Here is a 23390-nt window from a genome sequence, read left to right as displayed (position 1 = left end):
TTCTGTCTGTCACTGCGTCCCGCTACCTGCTTACAGCATCAATCATGGACCCAGGTGTTTGGCCCACCTACAATAAAAATTACGGTCCATTCTTTGTAGGTGGGAAAACTGGCAAAATCAGCAATGTATCAAATACTTATTTTCCTCAATTAATTTACCATCTATCTATCTATCTATCTATCTATCTATCTATCTATCTCTTCAGTTCTCAGTCCACATTTCTCCCCATTTTTACAGTCTCTATTTATGCTTCTTTGTACTAATATACAATTCTCTATTATACACACTTGTGCTATTATTATTTGGTCTTTTGGAGTCTCTCTGTCGTTTTTCTGAATGCAGCTCTTATTGATGTTCGGAAGTTGCCCTTCTTTCGGATTAAAGGCCCCTGGAAGTAGTTGCATAACATTATTGTCCTTGGAGCTCAAAGTCCTGAAACATGACACCGAGAAAACTAAACACGGAAATTATTTTCTCAGTCTGTTCTCAGGCTTTTCTCTCTCCGAAATGGATCAGAATGGAGCTGAGACCATTGAAGCTGGGAGGGACCCTCAGGATGGGGATGAGCATAGAGGCGACGCTTCTCCTCACTACTGCTGTAACTTTCCTGATTTACCTTTTTAAAGTCTGGAAGAAGAATGAGCCAAAAAATCTTCCCCCGGGACCCCGACCTCTACCGCTACTGGGGAATATCTTCCAGGTCAACCTCACAGAACTGCACAAGGATTTGGTTAAGGTAAAGAGGATTGTTTCTACTAGTAACGGCGGGACTGAAGGAGTTGGAAAGAAATAGAAAAACATGGCTACTCTTTCAGAAACAGCGCCACATGAGTCCATAGGCTTTGTCTAGTACTGCTGCTCAGGTCATGACTTAATCTGTAGCAAACCAGGCTAGAAGGGCACTGGGGGCAGATTGTTTATTTTCATATATCTATTATTTATGAGTTGCTTATATAGCACTATGTTATTCCGCAATGCTTTACATACATTATCATCGCTGTCCATGAAGGAGCTCACAATCTAAATTAACTATCAGTATGTCTTTGCAATGTGGGAGGAAACCAGAGTACCTGGAGGAAACCCACTCAAACACGGAGAAACATACAAATTCCTTGAAGATGTCCTTGGTGGGATTTGAACTCATGACTCCAGTGCTACAAGACTGCAGTTCTAACCACTGAGCCACCGTGCTGCCATGCTTGATTTCTCATGACTGGCACATCAGATCTCTACATAAAAATTCTCTTTTTTATTGGGGGATGAGTGCCTAGCCAGCCAGACTGCTACTTCAATATATAAAAATGTGACGACAGCTTACCTTTAGGCTGGGGTCACACTTGGCGTAAGACAATACGCCACGTATTATACGTCCGTACTACGGCCGTAATACGGAGAAATGTTCCCAAAATAGTGATCCGTAGGCAGGGTGTGTCAGCGTATTTTGCGCATGGCATCCTCCGTATGTAATCCGTATGGCATCCGTACTGCGAGATTTTCGCGCAGGCTTGCAAAACCGACATCTAATGGATTTATGTGCTCAAATGTTAGGGAAAACATACACTCACCGGCCACTTTATTAGGTACACCATGCTAGTAACGGGTTGGACCCCCTTTTGCCTTCAGAACTGCCTCAATTCTTCGTGGCATAGATTCAACAAGGTGCTGGAAGCATTCCTCAGAGATTTTGGTCCATATTGACATGATGGCATCACACAGTTGCCGCAGATTTGTCGGCTGCACATCCCAAAGATGCTCCATACAAGGCAGGATGGATCCATGCTTTCATGTTGTTTACGCCAAATTCTGACCCTACCATCCGAATGTCGCAGCAGAAATCGAGACTAGTGTTGAGCATTCCGATACTGCAAGTATCGGGTATCGGCCGATACTTGCTGTATCGGAATTTCCGATACCGAGATCCGATATTTTTGTGGTATCGGGTATCGGGTATCGCAACAACATTAATGTAATAATGTGTAAAAAAGAGAATTAAAATAAAAAATATCGCTATACTCACCTGTCCGACGCAGCCGGGACCTCAGCGAGGGAACCGGCAGCGTTGTTTGTTTAAATTTCGCGCTTTTACTTGGTTACGTGAAGTCCCGGCTTGTGATTGGTCAGGGCGGCCATGTTGCCGGGACGCGGACCAATCACAGCAAGCCGTGACGAAATTACGTCACGGCTTGCTGTGATTGGTCCGCGTCCCGGCAACATGGCCGCCATTAACCAATCACAAGCCGGGACATCACGGGAGGCTGGACATGCGCGTATTTTGAAAAGCGCGCGTGTCCAGCCTCCCGTGACGTCACGGCTTGTGATTGGTTAATGGCGGCCATGTTGCCGGGACGCGGACCAATCACAGCAAGCCGTGACGTAATTTCGTCACGGCTTGCTGTGATTGGTCCGCGTCCCGGCAACATGGCCGCCCTGACCAATCACAAGCCGGGACCTCACGTAACCAAGTAAAAGCGCGAATTTTAAACAAACAACGCTGCCGGTTCCCTCGCTGAGGTCCCGGCTGCGTCGGACAGGTGAGTATAGCAATATTTTTTATTTTAATTCTTTCTTTTACACATTAATATGGTTCCCAGGGCCTGAAGGAGAGTTTCCTCTCCTTCAGACCCTGGGAACCATCAGGAATACCGTCCGATACTTGAGTCCCATTGACTTGTATTGGTATCGGGTATCGGTATCGGATTGGATCCGATACTTTGCCGGTATCGGCCGATACTTTCCGATACCGATACTTTCAAGTATCGGACGGTATCGCTCAACACTAATCGAGACTCATCAGACCAAGCAACGTTTTTCCAATCTTCTACTGTCCAATTTCGATGAGCTTGTACAAATTGTAGCCTCAGTTTCCTGTTCTTAGCTGAAAGGAGTGGTACCCGGTGTGGTCTTCTGCTGCTGTAGCCCATCTGCCTCAAAGTTCGATGCACTGTGCGTTCAGAGATGCTCTTAGGCCTACCTTGGTTGTAACGGGTGGCGATTTGAGTCACTGTTGCCTTTCTATCAGCTCGAACCAGTCTGCCCATTCTCCTCTGACCTCTGGCATCAACAAGGCATTTCCGCCCACAGAACTGCCGCTCACTGGATTTTTTTTCTTTTTCGGACCATTCTCTGTAAACCCTAGAGATGGTTGTGCGTGAAAATCCCAGTAGATCAGCAGTTTCTGAAATACTCAGACCAGCCCTTCTGGCACCAACAACCATGCCACGTTCAAAGGCACTCAAATCACCTTTCTTCCCCATACTGATGCTCGGTTTGAACTGCAGGAGATTGTCTTGACCATGTCTACATGCCTAAATGCACTGAGTTGCCGCCATGTGATTGGCTGATTAGAAATTAAGTGTTAACAAGAAGTTGGACAGGTGTACCTAATAAAGTGGTCGGTGAGTGTATATACAGTATATATATATATATATATATATATGTCATTGAGACACATATATATATATTCTGTATTTAGATTTCATTCAGCGCGATATCTGTGAAAAGCCGGTAATTCAATTGCCGGCTTTTCATTTCTCCTGCACAAACCCGACAGGATATGAGACATGGTTTACATATAGTAAACCATCTCATATCCCCATTTTTTTTGCATATTCCACACTACTAATGTTAGTAGTGTGTATGTGCAAAATTTTAGCTCTGTAGCTGCTGAAATAAAGGGTTAAATGGCGGAAAAAATTGGCGTGGGCTCCCGCACAATTTTCTCCGCCAGAGTGGTAAAGCCAGTGACTGAGGGCAGGTATTAATAGCCAGGAGAGGGTCCATGGTTATTGCCCCCCCCTGGCTACAAACATCTGCCCCCAGCCACCCCAGAAAAGGCACATCTGGAAGATGCGCCTATTCTGGCACTTGGCCACTCTCTTCCCACTCCCTGTAGCGGTGGGATATGGGGTAATGAAGGGTTAATGTCACCTTGCTATTGTAAGGTGACATTAAGCCAGATTAATAATGGAGAGGCGTCAATTATGACACCTATCCATTATTAATCCAATTGTTGGAAAGGGTTAAAAAACACACACACACATGATTTAAAAGTAGTTTAATGAAATAAACACAGCGGTTGTTTTAATAATTTATTGCTCTCTCAATCCATTTCCAGGCCCTCGCTTGGCAAAATAATAAACGCACAAGATACATACCTTCTGATGTCAGATCACGTCCCACGAAGTAATCCATCTGAAGGGGTTAACTAATATTACAGGCACGAGCTGCGATAAACCACTCGCTCGTGCCTGTAATCCCCCGGGTGCTGAAAGGAAAGCTGGATCTATACTTACATTGAGTCGCGGTGATGCGCCCCTGCTGGATGTTCTCATGAACTGCAGCCTGGGAACTTTTTCCCACACTCCAGGTCATATGAGGACATCCACCAGGGGGCGCATCACCGCGACTGAAGGAAATGTAGGTCAATGACCTACATTTCATTCATTCGCCGGGGATTACAGGCACGAGCACCGCTGCATTTAGCAGGGCTCCTGCCTGTAATATTAGTTAACCCCTTCAGATGGATTACTTCGTGGGACGTGATAGGACATCAGAAGGTATGTATCTTGTGCGTTTATTATTTTGCCAAGCGAGGGTGTTCCTGATGGATTGAGAGAACAATAAATTATTACAACAACCGCTGTGTTTATTTCATTAAACTACTTTTAAATCATGTGTGTGTGTGTTTTTTAACCCTTTCCAACAATTGGATTAATAATGGATAGGTGTCATAATTGACGCCTCTCCATTATTAATCTGGCTTAATGTCACCTTACAATAGCAAGGTGGCATTAACCCTTCATTACCCCATATCCCACCGCTACAGGGAGTGGGAAGAGAGTGGCCAAGTGCCAGAATAGGCGCATCTTCCAGATGTGCCTTTTCTGGGGTGGCTGGGGGCAGATGTTTTTAGCCAGGGGGGCCAATAACCATGGACCCTCTCCTGGCTATTAATATCTGCCCTCAGTCACTGGCTTTACCACTCTGGTGGAGAAAATTGCGCGGGAGCCCACGCCAATTATTTCCGCCATTTAACCCTTTATTTTAGCAGCTACAGCGCTGAAATTTTGCACATACACACTACTAACATTAGTAGTGTGGAATATGCAAAAAAAAAGGGGATATGAGATGGTTTACTATATGTAAACCATGTCTCATATCCTGTCGGGTTTGTGCAGGAGAAATGAAAAGCCGGCAATTGAATTACCGACTTTTTACTAACACCGCTGCGTATTTCTCGCAAGTCACACTGCTGGTCCGTGTGGAATCCGTATTTTTCTCGCCCCCATAGACTTTCATTAGCGATTTTTTTGCGCAATACGCTGACAAACGCAGCATGCTGCGATTTTGTACGGCCGTAGAAAGCCGTATAATACTGAACCGTAATATACGGCTAATAGGAGCAGCCCCATTGAGAATAATTGTGCCGTATGTAATGCGAGTTTTACGGACGTAGTTTCTGCGCTCTTACGTCCGTAAAACTCGCATGTGTGACGCCGGCCTTAAGGTAGTAGGGATTAATGGCCACGTGAATTCATGGATCATAAAAGCTTTGAAATTGCTGAAAGTGTCATTTGGGAGTTGCTTAAAACATTTTGCCAAGATTCACTTAGCAATTTCTATTGCTCCAATGTATTTAAAATAAAACATCTTTGACAACAGTTTTAATGAAAAAACCCTTCTCAGCTAGAGTTTGTTTAAAAAAATAAAAAAAAAATGTCTACTCACGTTCGCCAAGTCCAATTCCCAGTTTCTGCTGCTCCTGGTGCTTGCTATTGTCTGATTATTGCACTGATATCACATTGGCAGCACTGTAGCCAGTCAGTGAGCTTAGTTTCTTTGAGTGAGATGACATCATGAGCCGCCCTGAGCCAATGAGCTCCCTGATTGACTGCAGCGCTGTTGAAGTGATGTCAGCGCTGCACACAATAGCAAACACTGACAGCAGCAGCAGAGAATCAGTGCTGGACTCGAGGAGGAGGGGTAAATTGCAATTGGTTTTTAAACTGCAGAAGAAGGAACATTGGGTTCCTGGAACCGGAAAACCTATTTAAGACGTAAGGGTGTAATTATAATAGGTGAAGGGATTGTAATGACACATAGGCCTTGGCGTCTAAAGGGCCCAAAAAATTACTTTAGTTCATTTGAAAAGACTATTACTTTTAAAAACCTGCAATAATTGGGGGCGCCATTGGAGCTTTTGCATTGGAGCCCACAAGCTTCAAGTTACACCACTGTTAACACACATGGGTTGTTTGTACTCTATATCTGAAGACACATAATTAAGCATTGACATCATCACATTATCAGAAATAACTCAACTTTTTCTAAATTTTGCTTCTACTATCTGCCATTTTCTTCAATAAATGGTCGCTAATTTGATTCAGTGGCTTTTTGGTTCTGAAGACTTTTTAGGAACTCTGATGATTATGTCTTTATATTGTGTACTTTGGCATTTTTTGACGAAAAGAGAGACCAACAACCCGATGACTGAATACAATCAAGATTGTGATAGAGAAGACCCTGGTGGACCTACTGTATCTACAATTGCACAAGATCGATCTCCCTAAAGATCATTCATCCATAAAGTTGTTATGACTAGAGATTGAGCCGAAGGCCATTAAATAATAATATTATTATTTTCACATTTTTGCTCTTCATTTTTATTCTGAGTCTTTTCATCTTCCTATTTCTCTCTATTTTCTTTGTTTTTGCAGTTGAGTGAGAAATATGGCCCAGTGTACACGTTTCAAATTATTAACCTCAAGTTTGTCATAATGGTGGGATTTGACACAGTGAAGGAAGCTCTTGTCGACTGCGGGGATACATTTAATGACAGGGGAATAGTTGAAATTTTCTCTGTTCTGTTTGGTGACTATGGTGAGTAGGACACGTGTTATCTATGAACTGTATGCAAATGTATGTACATAAATTTAACAATTTTGGCCAATTTTTACCAGGTATATTGGTTAGAATACATTTTTTACTACTGTTCTATTTTTTTTTAGATTGGCTGAAGAAAACTCTAAACCTCACAGGCTCCATTAGCTTTAGGCATTTGGCTTTGGCATAGGTCTGTAGGCAATAAGTCTCATGCCTGGACATCTTCCGGCTGTGTTCTTCAGGGGTGTGACTGACAAAATCTCACCCAATCTGTGCCAGCAGTTTGAGTTCCTGTAACGTTGTGGTACAGCTTGTAAGATCCCCTTTTAAAGAAATAGTTGCAGACTTTAAGGTGATGGTAGCAGCTGAACCTCAATGTCAATGAAAATGATGGCATTTTTTGGTCACAATTTGTAGGAAGTAAATAATAAATAGTAATGAGCAAAAAGATCCAGCACTATTCCTTACTCAGCCAGTAATTAGCTATTTGGTTTGCTATATTTGCCCAGCATGCTGCGATTGTAATCACACCTTGACAGGTTAGAATAGAATAGATGGAATAGATATAAACACATAGAATAGATAGATATACATTGGGGAGAAAAGTATTTAAGGTACCTTCACATTAAGCGACGCTGCAGCGATAGCGACAACGATGCCGATCGCTGCAGCGTCGCTGTTTGATCACTGGAGAGCTGTCACACAGACCGCTCTCCAGCGACCAACGATGCCGAGGTCCCCGGGTAACCAGGGTAAACATCGGGTTGCTAAGCGCAGGGCCGCGCTTAGTAACCCGATGTTTACCCTGGTTACCAGCGTAAAATGTAAAAAAACCAAACAGTACATACTTACATTCGCGTCCCCCGGCGTCCGCTTCCTGCACTGACTGAGCGCCGGCCCTAACAGCAGAGCGGTGACGTCACCGCTGTGCTGTACTTTCACTTTCACTTTACGGCGCTCAGTCAGTGTGGGAAGCGGACGCCGGGGGATGCGAAGGTGAGTATGTACTGTTTGTTTTTTTACATTTTACACTGGTAACCAGGGTAAACATCGGGTTACTAAGCGCGGCCCTGGCACCAGGCACCGGGGAACAGAGCTCGCTGTACCGCTGCTTCCCTGGTGCTCACTAGCTCGCAATGTGGTACTGATGCAGCACACGAGCGACATATGGTTGCCACACGTGTGCCACATGTATTACACACACTGACACTGACATCTCTGGTACCGATTTGACTTTAGTGCCAGCACCATGGGAATATTTCTATCGGCACTTGGGGTGACTTCTGACTTTCCCCTGCTCTGAGTGTGATCAGCACGAGCAGGGAAAAATTATGAGAGTTGTATTCAAGTGATAGCAATGACAGCAGGTGGCGTCTGATGGGACTATTACTCCCATCATCCAACACCTGCTGCCGCTAATAACAGTGACAGCAGGAGCGGCTGATGGGAATATTCATCAGTCGGCTCCTATGCTGTAAATAAATTATTTAAAAAAAAAAAACAGCGTGGGTACCCCTCTATTTTCGAAAACCAGCCAGGCAAAACTCAGTTTGGGGCTGCAACCCTCAGCTGTCAGCTTCAGCAAGGCTGGTTATCAAGAATAGAGGAGTCTCCATGCAGTTTTTTTATTATTATTTAAATAAATAATTAAAAAAAACAGCTTGGAGTCGCCTTCATTTTTGACAATGAGCCTTGCTATACAGAATACAGAAAATATACAGAAGCTGCACCAAATGACACCATAAAAATTGCCATATGGTGCTCGGCCACAGGTATATGAATTTTGGATCCAATATTCTTTGATGAAAATCTATGCACAATTAACTGATCACATATGGCTCTCGTTTTGTGGTCTATTCTGTATAACAGTTAGCAATTATAGAGGTATGGGACACAGAAGATACTCTACTAGAAATTTATGTATAAATTGACAAAAAGGTGTTACCAATTGGGATGTGTCCCTACGCACTCTGAAAATGTCTAGACAGTGATGACAGATAATGTAGGGGTAAGATAATGTTTTATTTATTTACAAATGTATAGGAGGAATAACAGAGAAAAGGCACAATATATTATATTAGTACACATTGTAGCATAATTGTAGATCGTAGCCTGGCCACTTGACATCTTCCTGTAATATTTTGGCATGCAGTTAGGAGATATTTATAATTTTTTCGACAACACAAAATCTTTGTATCCAAAATATGAATCTGATAAGGAGATAGCCCAAAACTACTGCTGATTCTGTGAGTTCTGGGTCTTGATCTTTATCTGTCATCTTCTAGGGATTGTTATGAGCAATGGTGAGAGGTGGAAAGCGATAAGACGATTCTCTCTGATGACCTTGAGAAATTTAGGAATGGGCAAGAGGAGTGTTGAAATGAGGATCCAAGAGGAGGCCCAGTGTCTTACAGAAAGGATTATGCAAAACAATCGTGAGTGAAAAGTCATGTTTTTGTATTCACAATCAACTTATTGATACCCTGTAAGCTTTTGTTAATTACTTTAATTGCAGATACGTCATTTAACCCAACATATATTCTTGGACTTGCTGTTTCTAATGTTATATGTTCTGTTGTATTTGGTGAGCGATATGACTATGAAGACAAGAAATTTCTGAAGCTTTTATCTTATAACAGAGAAATCTTCAAACGGCTGAATTCTTTCGCTGGCCAGGTATATATTGTTTATGATTTACAACCACCCACCTTCATGGGTAATAATGTAATAAGTATTTTACACCACAAAAAGAGCATAAGACTAAGGCCCCTTTCACACATCAGTTTTTTGCTGTCAGTCACAATCCGTTACCTCGACGGATCCGTCGCAGATTGTGAAAAACTGATGCGACAGATCCGGTTTTTGGACAGATCTGACTAGTGGATCTGGCTAATTGGATCGGAGCATGCTCAGTTAAAAAAACGGAATCTGTCACCGGATTCCATCATTTGACGGATTCGGGGCCCATAGGCTTCCATTCAAGCAAGCGTTTTTTTCGACTGACACAAAAAAACATTACTTTGTCCGTTGTCTCCGGCCACCGGACAAACAATTTTCGACGGATCCGGCGAATGACAGATGAAACGTGGGCCATCTATCGCAATCCGTCGCTAATATAAGTTTATGAGAAAAAAATGGATCTGGCGGCATCAGTCGTCGGATATGTTTTTTTTTTTAAATTCGACGGATTGCGACTGATGGCAAAAAACTGATGTGTGAAAGGGGCCTAAGTGTCTCTTGCGGGATTATTGCAGACTTCATTCTGTAGAACCATCTTGGAAGAGATTAAAATTACATATGATCTAAAAAGGGATTATCTAAATATATGTGTTTTTAAACAGTTGAAGATGTTCCTTTTCCATTTTATAAACCATGATAGGATATAATTGAAATATTATTTTACAGGTTCTTGGAATGTTTCCACGTTTGATGAGATGTCTTCCTGGGTCACACCAAAAGATCTTATCAAATAATATCAAATTGAAATCGTTTGTCAAGGAAATGATAAAAGCACATAAAAACACCTTTGATGAGAGTTGCCCTCGGGATCTCATTGACTTCTTCCTTCTGAAAATTGAAGAGGTAGGTTAGAACACGTTGACTATTTCTAGAGGGGTCTCCAAGAGGAAGAATGTGCCCTTGGTACTAAGTGAGGTCAATCTACTAGGCCAGAGTATAAGGGTTAGATGGCTTAGGTATAGGGTTCTTATATTTATGCCATCTAAAAACTTCTCTACCGGGAATCTTCTTCCTGTTTGATGGAAAACTAAGTTACAGATCTGCTTAACACAAGATAACTTGTCAAACCACTGATGAATGATAGTTTGGAAACTTGTGCAGCAATAATCTTTTGGTCATGGATGGACTGCCATCAATGATCTCTAACAATTTATATTACCTAATCACATTGGATTTGAATAAAATATATCTAAAATACATGTCACATAATTATTTCTGTTCAAATTGTTTTTACAGGAAAAAAATAATCCAGAAACTGAGTTCTGTGACGATAACTTAGTGGGGACCGTAATTGATTTGTTTTTTGCTGGAACTGAATCTACAGCTATGACATTGAGATACAGCTTCCTAATCCTTCTTAAACACCCAGAGGTACAAGGTAAGATGTGTCTCCACTTAAAGAACTTTTTTATTAAACTACAGTATGTTTGTCTCATTAATCTTTTTCTGTAATGTAACAATGGTGGATGTGGACTCATTGGATTACTTATGGATTTTGCATAACACCAAGTCAAAGAGTGAAGTTCCAGGGATTATTAGTTCTTCACCATAATCTCCTGCGTTGACTTTTGGATTTATCCAAAGTGAGAACAATCACAATCTCTTTTATCCATAATGCTGAGCTTAACAATTATATATGATGAATTCATCAGAATGGCGGCTTTCACACCAATGCTACTTCATTGCAGTATTTGGAGAGTGCAATTAAATGCACATGAGATAAAGCATGTGTAAATAATGTGATGCTTCAGAAAACCTCTTGGATTTTCTCCAATTGGTAACTGTAATTTGTGGTTGATGAATTCTAGCATCAGAACTGCGGACTAAGAGCCTATGTGCTCTCACACCACTTCTACTTTATTGCAATATTTGGAGAGTGCAAGTAAATGCATATGAGTAGAGATGGGCAAACTTAAAAAGTAAGGTTCGGCATCCGTACTGAACACTTAGTGTTCGGGCACATACACAGAACATGGATTTCACCAGAATGTCAGGACTCTGAACATTTGTATTACCTTTTGTGCATTACTGCCCTTTTCTAAGATGGCGTCTTTGGTTTCATGTGCACTGTGTCTTCCTGCTATAAAACTCCACCCCAGCCTTCAGTCTGTGCTAGAGTATTCTGCCTTGCATCCAGCTCCTGACCCTGTTGACTCCCTGGCTATATACCTGCTCCTGTGAACCTGTGTGGTTATCCTGCTACTCTGCTCTGAGTACCTGCTGCATACACCAGTTTCCAGTAATCCTCCTTCATCTGCTTCTCGTGTTTACTTCCATCTGCATTTGCTGGACATGTAAGCTGTTGCTGCTCTGCAAAGACCTGAGGCTATTACCCAGGCCTCCCTGGTTGTGCTAAGATATTATTTGAACTGCCTTATAAGCATAGCTATCTGTGTTTGGACTAAAACAAGGACTTATTCATGTCAAGTATACTCAAAAATAATTGTGCTTCATAGACTTTCTGCGTGATTGCATTTTCCTCTGAAGTTCCCTATAGACTGTTTAAGCTGCGTTTAATATTTACACCAAGTGTTGTGGACTTGAGTTTCTCTCTGCACCTGTTTGAATCACTGTGTGATAATATAGACTTTACCACTTATAAAACTGTGTCCTGTAGTTGTCTTGTTCCATGCAGAGAGTCTCCTGAGTTATCCTCTATAATTATTACACAGAAAGTCCATTTTACTGTTCGGGTTCAGCCCCCCCGAACACCGGGTGTTTGTCGTAAACTCATGTGCACAACAACTAGGCAAACACTGCTTTTGATCGGCAGTAAGATCATTACTGCCTGTCAGACATATGCGGTTCCCATGCTGTCAAATGAAAGTGTGAGCCCCCAGCTCTGATTGGAGGTAAAAAGTTTTTCAACCAGCCAAGCTTTGACAGTTGGGGGCTGGTATTCTCAGGCTGGAAAGGGGCCTTGGTACACTTGGCACATCTAATTGTTTATTTAGAAAAAAACAGTGTGGGGACCACTCTATTCTTGATAGGGGTTGCAGCCCCCAGCTGTAAGTTTTTCCTGGCTGGTTATCAAAAAACAGGGGAACCCACATCTTTTTAAAAAACATTTTTGTTTTATTTCAAATAAAATAATTACTAACCCATAGGCTTGATTTCACCAGAATGTACAAAGGTGACATCAACCCTACAAATAGGAACCCCACTTGCCACCGCTACAGTGCAAGTGGGAAGAGCTGGGTAAAGAGGCAGAATTGGCACATCTAATAAATGCGACTTTTCTGGGCAGCAACAGGCTGCTATTTTCAGGCTGTGGGGGAGCAATATCCATGGCCCCTTACTAGCTTGAGAATACCAGTCTCCAGCTGTCTGCTTTAGCTTGGCTGGTTGTCAAAAATAGGGGGACACCGCAGCATTTTTTAAAATTATTTATTTAAATAATTTAAAAAATCGGAGAGGGGATCCCTCTATTCTTAATAACCAGCCTTGCTGAAGCTGACAGCTGAGGGTTGCAGTCCCCCGCTGTGATTTTTGCATCTCTGGTTATCAAAAATACAGGGGAATCCATGCTGAGTTTTTTAAATTACTTATTTACAGTGCAGTCACTGGCTGATGAATCAGCCACCGCTTGCTCTCACTGTTATTAGCGGCAGCAGGCGTAAGCTGATGGAAGCAGTGTCCCATCAGTCGACTACAGTGACCGAAGGTAAACGTTTTACCTCCTGTCAGTGCTGCAGACTCACGCCTTCATTTGGAAGCGTGGGAACCACGGTTGTCTTACTGGTGGTAATGATTTTACCGCCGATCACAAGTAGTGTTTGCTACGCTGTTATGTACATGACAGCATGGCAAACACTGGATGTTTAGGTCTCCCATTCAAGTGAATGGGGTCCGGGTTCGCATCTGGTAACTTTTCTGGTACCAGAACCCGAACTTTTGGAAACTGTTTGACCAAGCCCGCTGGAACCGAACATCCAGGGGTCCACTCATCTCTACACATGAGTATAAGCATGTGTAAATAATGTGATGCTTCAGAAAATCTCTTGGATTTTCTCTAGTTGGTGATTGTAATTTACCTATGTTCATTTCCATTCTACAGAGAAGCTTCATGAGGAGATTGACCGCATAATTGGCCATAACCGATGTCCATCAGCAGAGGATCGGGCTGAAATGCCATATACAGATGCAGTCATCCATGAAATTCAGCGATTTGCAGATATTTTCCCTATAGGACTAAACCGTGCAGCACAGCAAGACACAACGTTAAAGGGATTTCACATACCTAAGGTAAATTGACAATAACAGAACAATATAACATACTGCCATGTATTCTGTATTTAGCAACTAATTGGAATTGTATTCCACAAGGGAACGATGATGGTTCCTATGCTAACATCTGTTCTGAAGGACCCAAATCATTTTAAGAACCCGGAAGAGTTTGATCCTGGACACTTCCTTGATGAGAATGGTGGCTTTAAGAAGAGTGAAGCCTTTATGGTATTTTCTGCAGGTACTGTCCCTTGAAGGGTTTCTCAGATTTTTAATAAAACATGATTAAATGCTTATGTAAATATTAGAAAACCCTAGAGTGTACATTATTTTCCATTTCTGTTCCAGTTTTCAAAGGAATACTCCAGGAATTGCTGTATTATGTAATATTATTAAGTGGAACATGACATTTGTCTTTTAGTAATACTCCACCCACACAGGTCCTGTACTAGGCATGGAACCATGTATTAGTTCTTCCTCTTGGTGTGTTCCCTTTTAAATGGTTATAATATTCATAGAAGATCTTCATGCATGCCATGTACAACCCTAGGGAGTACATTACCGTAGAATTAGACTATGGGCTTGCCTATGGGACTTTAGAGAAAGGGGCTCAGTCCTTGTTGTTCGCACATATTTTGCTACTTCACCTGGCAATATTGCCGACTTGATTTTTTTCCTTCGCAGCTTCTCAAAAAATAATAGCCACATTTTTTTTACAAACACATTATAAAACTACAATAAATCAATAATATTCTACGTAGAGGTGAGCGAATATGTTCTAAAAACAATTGTCAACATAAGTTCGGCACAAATTCGACTCGTTCTGATTCGTGATTGGAAACACAAGCAAATTTTCATAAAATCGGTAAAAATTGGTAACATTCAGTAAAAGTGTGGGAAAATATTTGCTTTACCACTAAACCATTTTGAGCACTTTGGCTAGGATAGTGGTGGTGTATGAGGAGTGTGGGGCAAATGTTTGATTAGGGTAGGTGGTGGGGAGAGCTCAGATGAGCGGCATTTTTGTAAAAAAAAAATCTAACTTTATATGTGCACATTGCGGCTAGCCAATCAGGATGCAGTAAACATCCACAATGTCCAGACACAACGACTTGTGTCATTTGCTACTGAAATAGCATGTCCCTCTCTATATAAAGAGTGGACATCTTGTTTTTACACCATTTTGCCACTATAAAAGCGCAGAGAGGCTGCTCCTGACGCTGGGCCTGGGTGCTGATAGATTTTAGCTAGTTAGCTAGGGGATTGTTTCTAAGTCAGATAGTTTCGATAGCTAGTGTCCTGTGTGGCTGTGAAATCGACCTTCCAGCAGATTTTTTTGTGCCATTAGTGAGGGCCACAGACAAAGACAGCAGGGCACATATCCTAGAAATGTTGTTCACCGCTTCTATTGTGCACATTGCACGAGAAGACCTTTCAAAATCTTATTTTTTCAGTTGCTAAATGTGATGCAGCATGCCTTATTCCATCTTGTCATTTAGTGGATGTGAAATTGTTCTGTGTGCTGAGCTGTTGCACACTAAATTTTTCTTTTTTACAGTGCTAACGTGATTCAGCATTGCATATCTCACCTTGTCATTTAGTGGCAATGAAATAGTTCTATGTGCAGAACTGTTGCACAGTAAAAAAATATTTTTGCAGTTACTAACGTGATTCAGCATACCATATCTCGCCTTGTCATTTAGTGGCAGTGAAACTGTTCTGTGTGCAGAGCTGTTGCACAGTAAATAAAAATATGTTTTGCAGTTGCTAACATGATTCAGCACATCATATCTCACCTTGTCATTTAGTGGCGGTGAAATTCATCTTTCTGCACAGCTATTGTAGAGTAAAAAAAACAATTTTTTTCTGTTGCTAGATGTGATTCAGAAATCCATATCCCAGCTAGTGGCAGTGAAATTGTTCTGTGTGCCGAGCTGTTGCACAGTAAAAAAAAATATTTGTTGCAGTTGATAACGGGATTCAGCACACCATATCTCATCTTGTCATTTAGTGGTGATGAAATTGTTCTGTGTGCAGAGCTGTTGCACACTAAAAAAATATATATTTTTTACAGTTAGTAATGTGATTCAGCATGCCATAACTAAGCACATCATTTAGTGGTGGTGAAATTCATCTTTCTGCACAGCTGTTGCAGAGCAAAAAAAACAATTTTTTTCTGTTGCCAAATGTGATACAGCACATCATATCCCACCTTATCATTTAGTGGTGGTGAAATTTTTTTGTGTGTAGAGCTGTTGCAGACTAAAAAAAATATATTTTTTACAGTTACTAACGTGATTCAGCACGCCATATTTCACCTTGTCCTTTTAGTGACGTTAAAATTGTTCTTAAAAAAAAAAAAATTGCAGTTGTTAACGTGATTCAGAATGCCATATCTCACCTTGTCATTTAACGGTGGTGAAATTCATCTTTCTGTACAGCTGCTGCAGAGTAAAAAATCTATTTTTTTGTTGCTAATACTGTGCTCCTACCACACTATCTGAGCAGCATGACAAAAGGATATCATGGTGGAAGGGGGATTAAGCTTGGTGTTCAAGATGTACCTGGGGTATTTGGTAATGTTAGTGAAAGCACTAGTGAACCAACAAAGTCACGTCCTATACAAACACAACTGACAACTTCTGTTACTGAATGGGCTACTCCACTACCTTTCTTTGGCAGCGGCACAGTGGTACACCTTGTTGGTGAGGCTCAAAAAGAGCTTGAGCTCGATTGGATGGCAAGCGTAGCTTCAAGAAAAGGAAATCATCTGCACAGATGCACAAGATTTTTTTTAGCTTGGATCAGGGGCAGGACGAAGTTGGGTGTGAGCAGAATCCTGACCATCGTCACAGACGTTAACCCCTTGGAGGTGATATTGATGAGACTCAGCTATCCGAGGCTCACATGGACTGTACTGTGCTGTCAGGACAGGAAGAAAGAGGAGGATGACTCTCATTGCTAGGAATATGATAACACAGAGGATGATGAGGCTGTGTATCCCACTTGGCATGAACAAAGAGGCAAGCATCTGAGTAGATAATCTGAGGAGATGGTGGAGGAGAAGAACGAATAGGTTATGTTGAACCATACGATGAAGACGTGGAGTTATGCAACCAAGATGAGCACTGCATCCTCAGCCACAACTGTGGCTGTGGCCAGCAGCATTTGTGGGTCTGCAACTCTCATTGGCGGCAAGGGTTGCCTAGCCTGGGCCTTTTTTAACACCGCAAAGGATGAGCCAACTCATGTTATCTGCCAAGTTTGCAAAAAAAATTGTGCAAATGGGAAAAATTGCAATAATTTGACTACTACATACATAAACCTTCACATGCGCAATCAACATGCATTACTCTGGCAATTCCACTGCGATAAAATGCGGACCAGCGGACCTCAACAACCATCAGTCGACCCATCAACCACATCTGCTTCTTCTTCCTCCTCCTCTGTTACTGTGTCAAGCATTGTCATGCAGGTCTCAAACTGCAAAAGCTCCAGTTCTTTACCCACTCCAGTCAGACAGAGAGCTCACCGTCAGCTGTAACAAAAGAGGACATGCCTGCTGTTTTTGACTAATTTCAAAGAACTAGCACATCACAACTTTATCAATCCCCTGTACTTGCTCCTCCTGCACTTAACTCTTGGTCCAGCAATTTGTCCGAGTCACCATACTCCGCGCTCTCTCAGCCCTGCAGCCAGCCCTCAGTTCCGCAGTTATGGTCATGTAAAGGATTGTTTCCTCCTACCCATGGCAAAGCAAGGTTGAACTCCAACATATCCAATCTGTTGGCCACAGGAATGCTGCCTTTGCACCTGGTGGATACAGACGGTTTCCAAAAGCTGATGGCCGTCACAGTCCCCCAGTACCAGTTGCCCAGTTGCCATTACTTCTCTAACAAAGCTGTGCCTGTGCTACACCAGCATGTCGCAGACAACATAACTCATTTTTTCACTAGACTTATGTCTGCTAGGGTGCATTTAACCACAGACATTTGGACAAGTAAGCATGGCCAAAGGTGTTACTTCTTTCAGACTGAGCACTGGGTGACTCTGGTGGCTATGGGGGCAGGCAGGGAAGGGGCTGCTCCACAAGTCTTGGAATCCCCAAGGCCAACCAGAAACCTCTGTATTTCACACTTCCTCCACTGCTTCTGTCTCCTCCTCTACCTCCTCTAAGGCCTCCAACTGTACCCTCAACCTCTGCCTTAATGAGACACACGTTCCAACAGTACAGAGCGAATCCCCACCACCTACGTACTGTGCTGCCAGGGCTCACCGCAATCAGGCAGTGTTAACATTTTCTATCTGCCTTGGAGATCACAGTCATAAAGCTGAAGATTTGTGGACAGCTCTCCTGACTGAGTTTAAGCAATGGCTACTTCTGCTAAACCTAGATCCAAGGAAGGCAATGTCCGATAAGGGTTCAAACCTCATTGCGGCCCAACGCTGTGGCAAGCTCAGACACGTGCCTTGCATGGCTCACGTCCTCAGCCTGGTGGTACAGCGATTTCTCCGCAACTATCCTGGCCTGGGTGAGCTGCTGCAGAAAGCATGGAAGCTGTGTGCTCTATTCTGCCATTTGCACCTTTCAGATCATCGACTTGCATCAATACAGAGGTCTTTGTCCATGCCAGTTAACAGGTTGGTATGCGATGTGCCGACATAGTTGAATTCCACTCTGCACATGTTGCAGTGTCTGTGTCAGCAGCGCACTTTGATGCAGTATGTCATGTCATATAGCCTGGATCAACGCTGTGCTGACATGGTGCATATCACATTTACGGAGTGGGCACAGAATAAGGACCTCTACACCCATCAGCACAGTTTCAAATTGGCTACTAAGCTGGATAACGCTGACATGCCATCATCAGCATGACTATTCCTCTCATAGGCATACTGAAGCAGACTTTGAATAACCTGCAGGAGGAGGTGGTCCCAGAGGAAGAGGAGGAAGCAGAGAAGGATGCGGAAGGGATAACATTGTTTCCAAGTTCCAGACTGTTGTCACGCAAGTGGGTGCCAAAAGAGGGTGGATTACTACAATTGAGGGGGGCTGGTGATACCAGGAAAACTGTTAGTGAATGTGCAAGATCCAAGGAACAAATGGAGGAGGAAGAGGTGATGGGCGAGCAATTGTCAGGAGATGAAGAGGATAATCATCCCCTCTCTGTTGTTCGTTGTTGGTGGGAAGGAACAGAGGAAACAAGCATCAGTGTTACCCAGCAACCAACACAGCATGGGCTTGGACATCATGGAAGAGCCCGACATATGAGTGTCTTCTTTCTCCTATATTTGCAATATGATCCCCTTATAGTTACGATTCAAAATAGTGCTGACTACTGGATTGCCACTCTGCTAGATCCACGTTATAAGACCAAATTTTGCCAGATGCTTCCCACCCTGGAAAGGGACCTGCAAATGCTGAAGTATTGAAACATGCTTTTACACAACCTTAAGAGTTTTTTTTCCCAAGAAAGCTGTGAGGCACACAGTGTGCACCGCAGCTCTACACTTCCAACCTCCGGGACAAATCAATTTGTCACTGCTAAAACATTAGCAGCAGCAGTAGTGTAAGTGGCAGAAGCATTTCTGTCCGTCTTTTGACACATATTTTTTAGACCAGCTTGTGCACAAGCACAGCAGAGTGCACGTCTGACGTGTGGTGAACGACTGGAGAGGATGATGTAGGAATATCTAGAACTCAATATCAATACCATCAGGGAGGGTTTGGACCCTTTCACATTTTGGTCTTCAAAAATTGATGAGTGGCCTGAGCTCGCCTCTCACACCTTGGAGGTTTTATCATGCGAGGCAGCCAGGGTTCTCTCTGAAGATGTCTTCAGTGCTGCTGGTGGTGTCCTGATGAATAAGCGCAGCCTGCTGTCCCCTGAAAGTGTAGACCATCTAACTTTTATCAAGATGAACAAGTCATGGATCTCCAAGGACATTTGCACCCCAATCTCAGACTGTACAGACTAGGTGATGTTGTATTTTTTAGTGTGCTGTATTGATATCGCGTAATTGCAGTCTGTTATATCTTTAGTTGGGTTTCTGTGCCTGCTGTTGCTGCCACTGCTGCAGATGTTAACACTAACTTGTGGAAATGCGAAGACTCCAGGTTTGGTCTCCATCAGCTAGGTTGCCTGTAGTCAAAGAGTTGTCGCTTTCCTTTACACTATTTCAACTCTAGTGAAATTGATACCACTTTGGTGGTGTCTGCCACTAATTTTTGAAATGTGGAGAGTCCTGATTGGGTCTCTCCATCTGCTGGGTTGGCTATAGTGGAAGAGATCTCGCTTCCCATTATACCCATTATACTATTTCTACTCTGGTGAGATTGATGCCACTTTGCTGGTGTCTGCCTCTAATTATTTTAAATTTGAAGACTACTCATTGTGTCTCCATCTGCTGGGTTAGCTGCAATGGAAGACATGTCAGTCCCTATTATACTATTTCTACTCTCGTGACATTGATGCCATTTCAGTAGTGTCAGGACCCTAATTATTTTAAATTCGAAGACTCCTGATTGGGTCTACATATGCTGGGTTGGCTATAGAGGAAGAGATGTCACTCCTCATTATACTATTACTACTCTGGTGAAATTAATGCCACTTTGGTGGTGTCTGCCACTAATTTTTAGAAATGTGGAAAATCCTGATTGGGTCTCTTGATCTGCTGGGTTAGCTGTAGTGGAAGAGATGTCGATCCTCATTATACTAATTTTTGGAAATGTGGAGACTCCTGTTTGTGTCTCACCATCTTCAGGGTTGGCTGTAGTGGAAAGTTATCACTTCCTATTATACTATTTCTACTCTGGTGAAATTGATGCCACTTTAGTGATGTCTGCCACTAATTTTTGGAGATGTGTAGACTCCTGGTTGGGTCTCCTTCATGTATGTTTCCTCTAGCAGTAGGCCTACAAGACCGGCAGGCCTCCACTCCCTTTGAGTTAACTACCCATGTTACTATCCTTAAATTTTTTTGACAATAGTAGTCCACAAAACTGATATTTGTGCCACCTGCGTGTGGCTGAGCATCAAAGAAAGTTGAGCTGTTGCATGTGGTATCAGGGCTCCCAGCACAGTTTAATTCAAAGCTGTAAATGCTGGCCCAGACCCTGTTACCTCATGCATGGCTGATATGGTGCTGTGCTATACTAAAATTTGTACTGTGGTTGAATTGAGGCCACGTTCCTGGTGTCTGCCCCTAATTTAATGTGTTTTGCCAGCTTTGTTTTTTGCCTCACATTAATTTCAATGGCGTTCAGCTATGTTCTTCGAATATTCCACAAAAATTTGGAGAATATTGCAAAATTGATGGACGTAATCTGAACCGAACATTGAAATATTCGCTCATCTCTAATTCTAAGGGACCTATGTCTGCAACCAAAATTTCTGATATAAAGACATTAGCTACTTCACAGTGAACTGTAAAATGACATTACAGTCTTAATAATCTGTGCAAGATTCTCCAGATTCAGGAAAAGAAATCATGGACACATCAAATTTTTTTTATATAAGGCCGAAAAATGTTCCTTTTTTTACTAGCTGTCTAGGAATTTCTGGACAGTTGTGAACCTTGGTATTTGACCAGTAATATTTTCCACTGAGAAGTCACAAAAACCTGGCTAACCTATGGAAATTAGAAAATAGAATTTCAGAAAAAAACACTTTCAAAATTGAATTCTGGTACCTGATGCCCCCAGTCGATAACTAGGCCAAAATAATGTTGCATGATTACTGCCATCAAGTAAAGCATTATACAAGGACTATAGGCAATAGTGGTGCTTGTTGCAGTGATGCTTCGTCTATATGATTGTAATGCTCATTGGACGAAGCAGCCATGATAAGACCAGCATCACAGAGTAATACCAAGGAATTCACTTACTCATGGACACTATTGCTCATGGTCTAGAAGGCTCATAATACAATCTTACTTAGGTTCTCAAAACCAGTTCCCTCTCAGTTCATGGCAGCAAGTATTCTGAAGAAGGTTCAAAACCAGGATGGCCATTTTTAAAATTGCTTATCAAGAATTTGGGAACTACTTCACATGCAGATGATTTAGAAGCTGACACAGATGATCCCTGATAACCATTATACATCATCTAACACATGATGTGTTCCTCCCTCCAGGCAAACGGATGTGTATGGGCATGACTCTGGCCCGCATGGAAATCTTTTTATTCATCACAACTTTACTGCAGAAGTTCACTTTGAAGCCTACTGTGGACAGAGAACTCATTGACATCAGACCAGTACCCAACACCAATGGTTCTCAACCTCATGACTATGAAATGTTTGCTATCCCTCGCTGAATACTTTTCGTGGGCTACTGTTATAAAACATACCGTATATGGCGCACATGATTAAATAGTGGCAGATACAATGTAATGAACCCAGATGTGGAGATGATTCCTAAATAGTGATGATCACTTTGTTGAAATTTGAACAAAACAGTTTGCTTGTATTTGACTAGGAAATTTAAATCCAGAAATTTGCTCTAACTTGGCCAGGAACATTATTTGATGCAAATCCAATGTACATTACAATGCTTTAAGGTCCAAGAGTATAATAAACATAAAGAAAAAATAAAATAAATTATATTCACCCTGCACTTACCTGTCCAGCTGTGTAGCCCCAATACGGTTCAGTCTTCCTCTTCTGTTCAGTCACCATTTTGATGCTCACTTAGCCATCTTCAGTATGTTTGCATCTTTGGTGCTGAGTAGTCTACAACGCAAGAGACCGCAAAGATGTAGGGTAACAAATGGATCAAAGATGGACAAGTGAAGACCATACCAATGTCCAGACCAAAAATAGATGATTAGTCTAGTAAGTGTGCACACACTACATCAGGGATTTTGACCCATTCCTTCATACAGATCTTCCCCAGATCTTTCAGGTTTCAGGGCTGTCGCTGGCCAACATTGAGTTTCAGCTACCTCCAAAAATTTTCTATTGATTTCAGGTCTGGAGACTGGCTAGGCCACTCTAGGACCTTGACATGCTTCTTATGGAGCCACTTCTTAGTTCCCCTGGCTGTGTGTTTTGGGTCATTGTCATACTAGAAGACCCAGCCACAACCCATCTTCAATTCTCTTAATTATGAAAGGAGGTTGTTGGCCAAAATCTCGCAATACATGACCACAACCTTCCTCCCTTCAGTACTGTGCAGTTGTCTTGTCCCCATCACATAAAAGCACCCCTAAAGTATGATGTTTCTCAATTATGCTTCACTGTTGAGACATTGTTATTAGGGTTGTACTCATCCTTCTTCTTCCTCCAAACACAGTGAGTGAAGTTGATACCAAGAAGTTCTATTTTGGTGTCATCTGAGCACAGGACCTTCACCCATGCCTATTCTGGAACATCCAGGTTGTCATTGGCAAATTTGAAAAGGGCCTGGATATGTGCTGGTGTGAGCAGGGGCATTTTGCATGCCCTGCAGGACTTTAATCCCTGATGGCATAGTGTGTTACTAATGGTGATATTTGAGACTGTGGTTCCATCTCTCTTCAGGTCATTGACTAGGTCCTCCCA

The 23390-nt window shown here is 42.3% G+C and overlaps 1 protein-coding gene across 1 annotated transcript; it reads left to right on the top strand.

Annotated features, from left to right (window-relative positions):
• Window positions 1-446: 446 nt before the first annotated feature.
• On the top strand, window positions 447-22463 carry LOC143805918 (cytochrome P450 2H2-like). Its single transcript, XM_077285677.1, has 9 exons — window positions 447-736; window positions 6717-6879; window positions 9168-9317; window positions 9398-9558; window positions 10288-10464; window positions 10858-10999; window positions 13679-13866; window positions 13948-14089; window positions 21984-22463. The coding sequence occupies exons 1-9, from the start codon at window positions 518-520 to the stop codon at window positions 22163-22165; spliced, it is 1524 nt and encodes a 507-aa protein (XP_077141792.1). The 5' UTR covers window positions 447-517; the 3' UTR covers window positions 22166-22463.
• Window positions 22464-23390: the final 927 nt, after the last annotated feature.

This window comes from Ranitomeya variabilis, chromosome 2, assembly GCF_051348905.1.
Source record: "Ranitomeya variabilis isolate aRanVar5 chromosome 2, aRanVar5.hap1, whole genome shotgun sequence".
NCBI classification, from domain to species: Eukaryota; Metazoa; Chordata; class Amphibia; order Anura; family Dendrobatidae; genus Ranitomeya; species Ranitomeya variabilis.
This window is presented reverse-complemented; position numbering and strand designations above follow the sequence as displayed.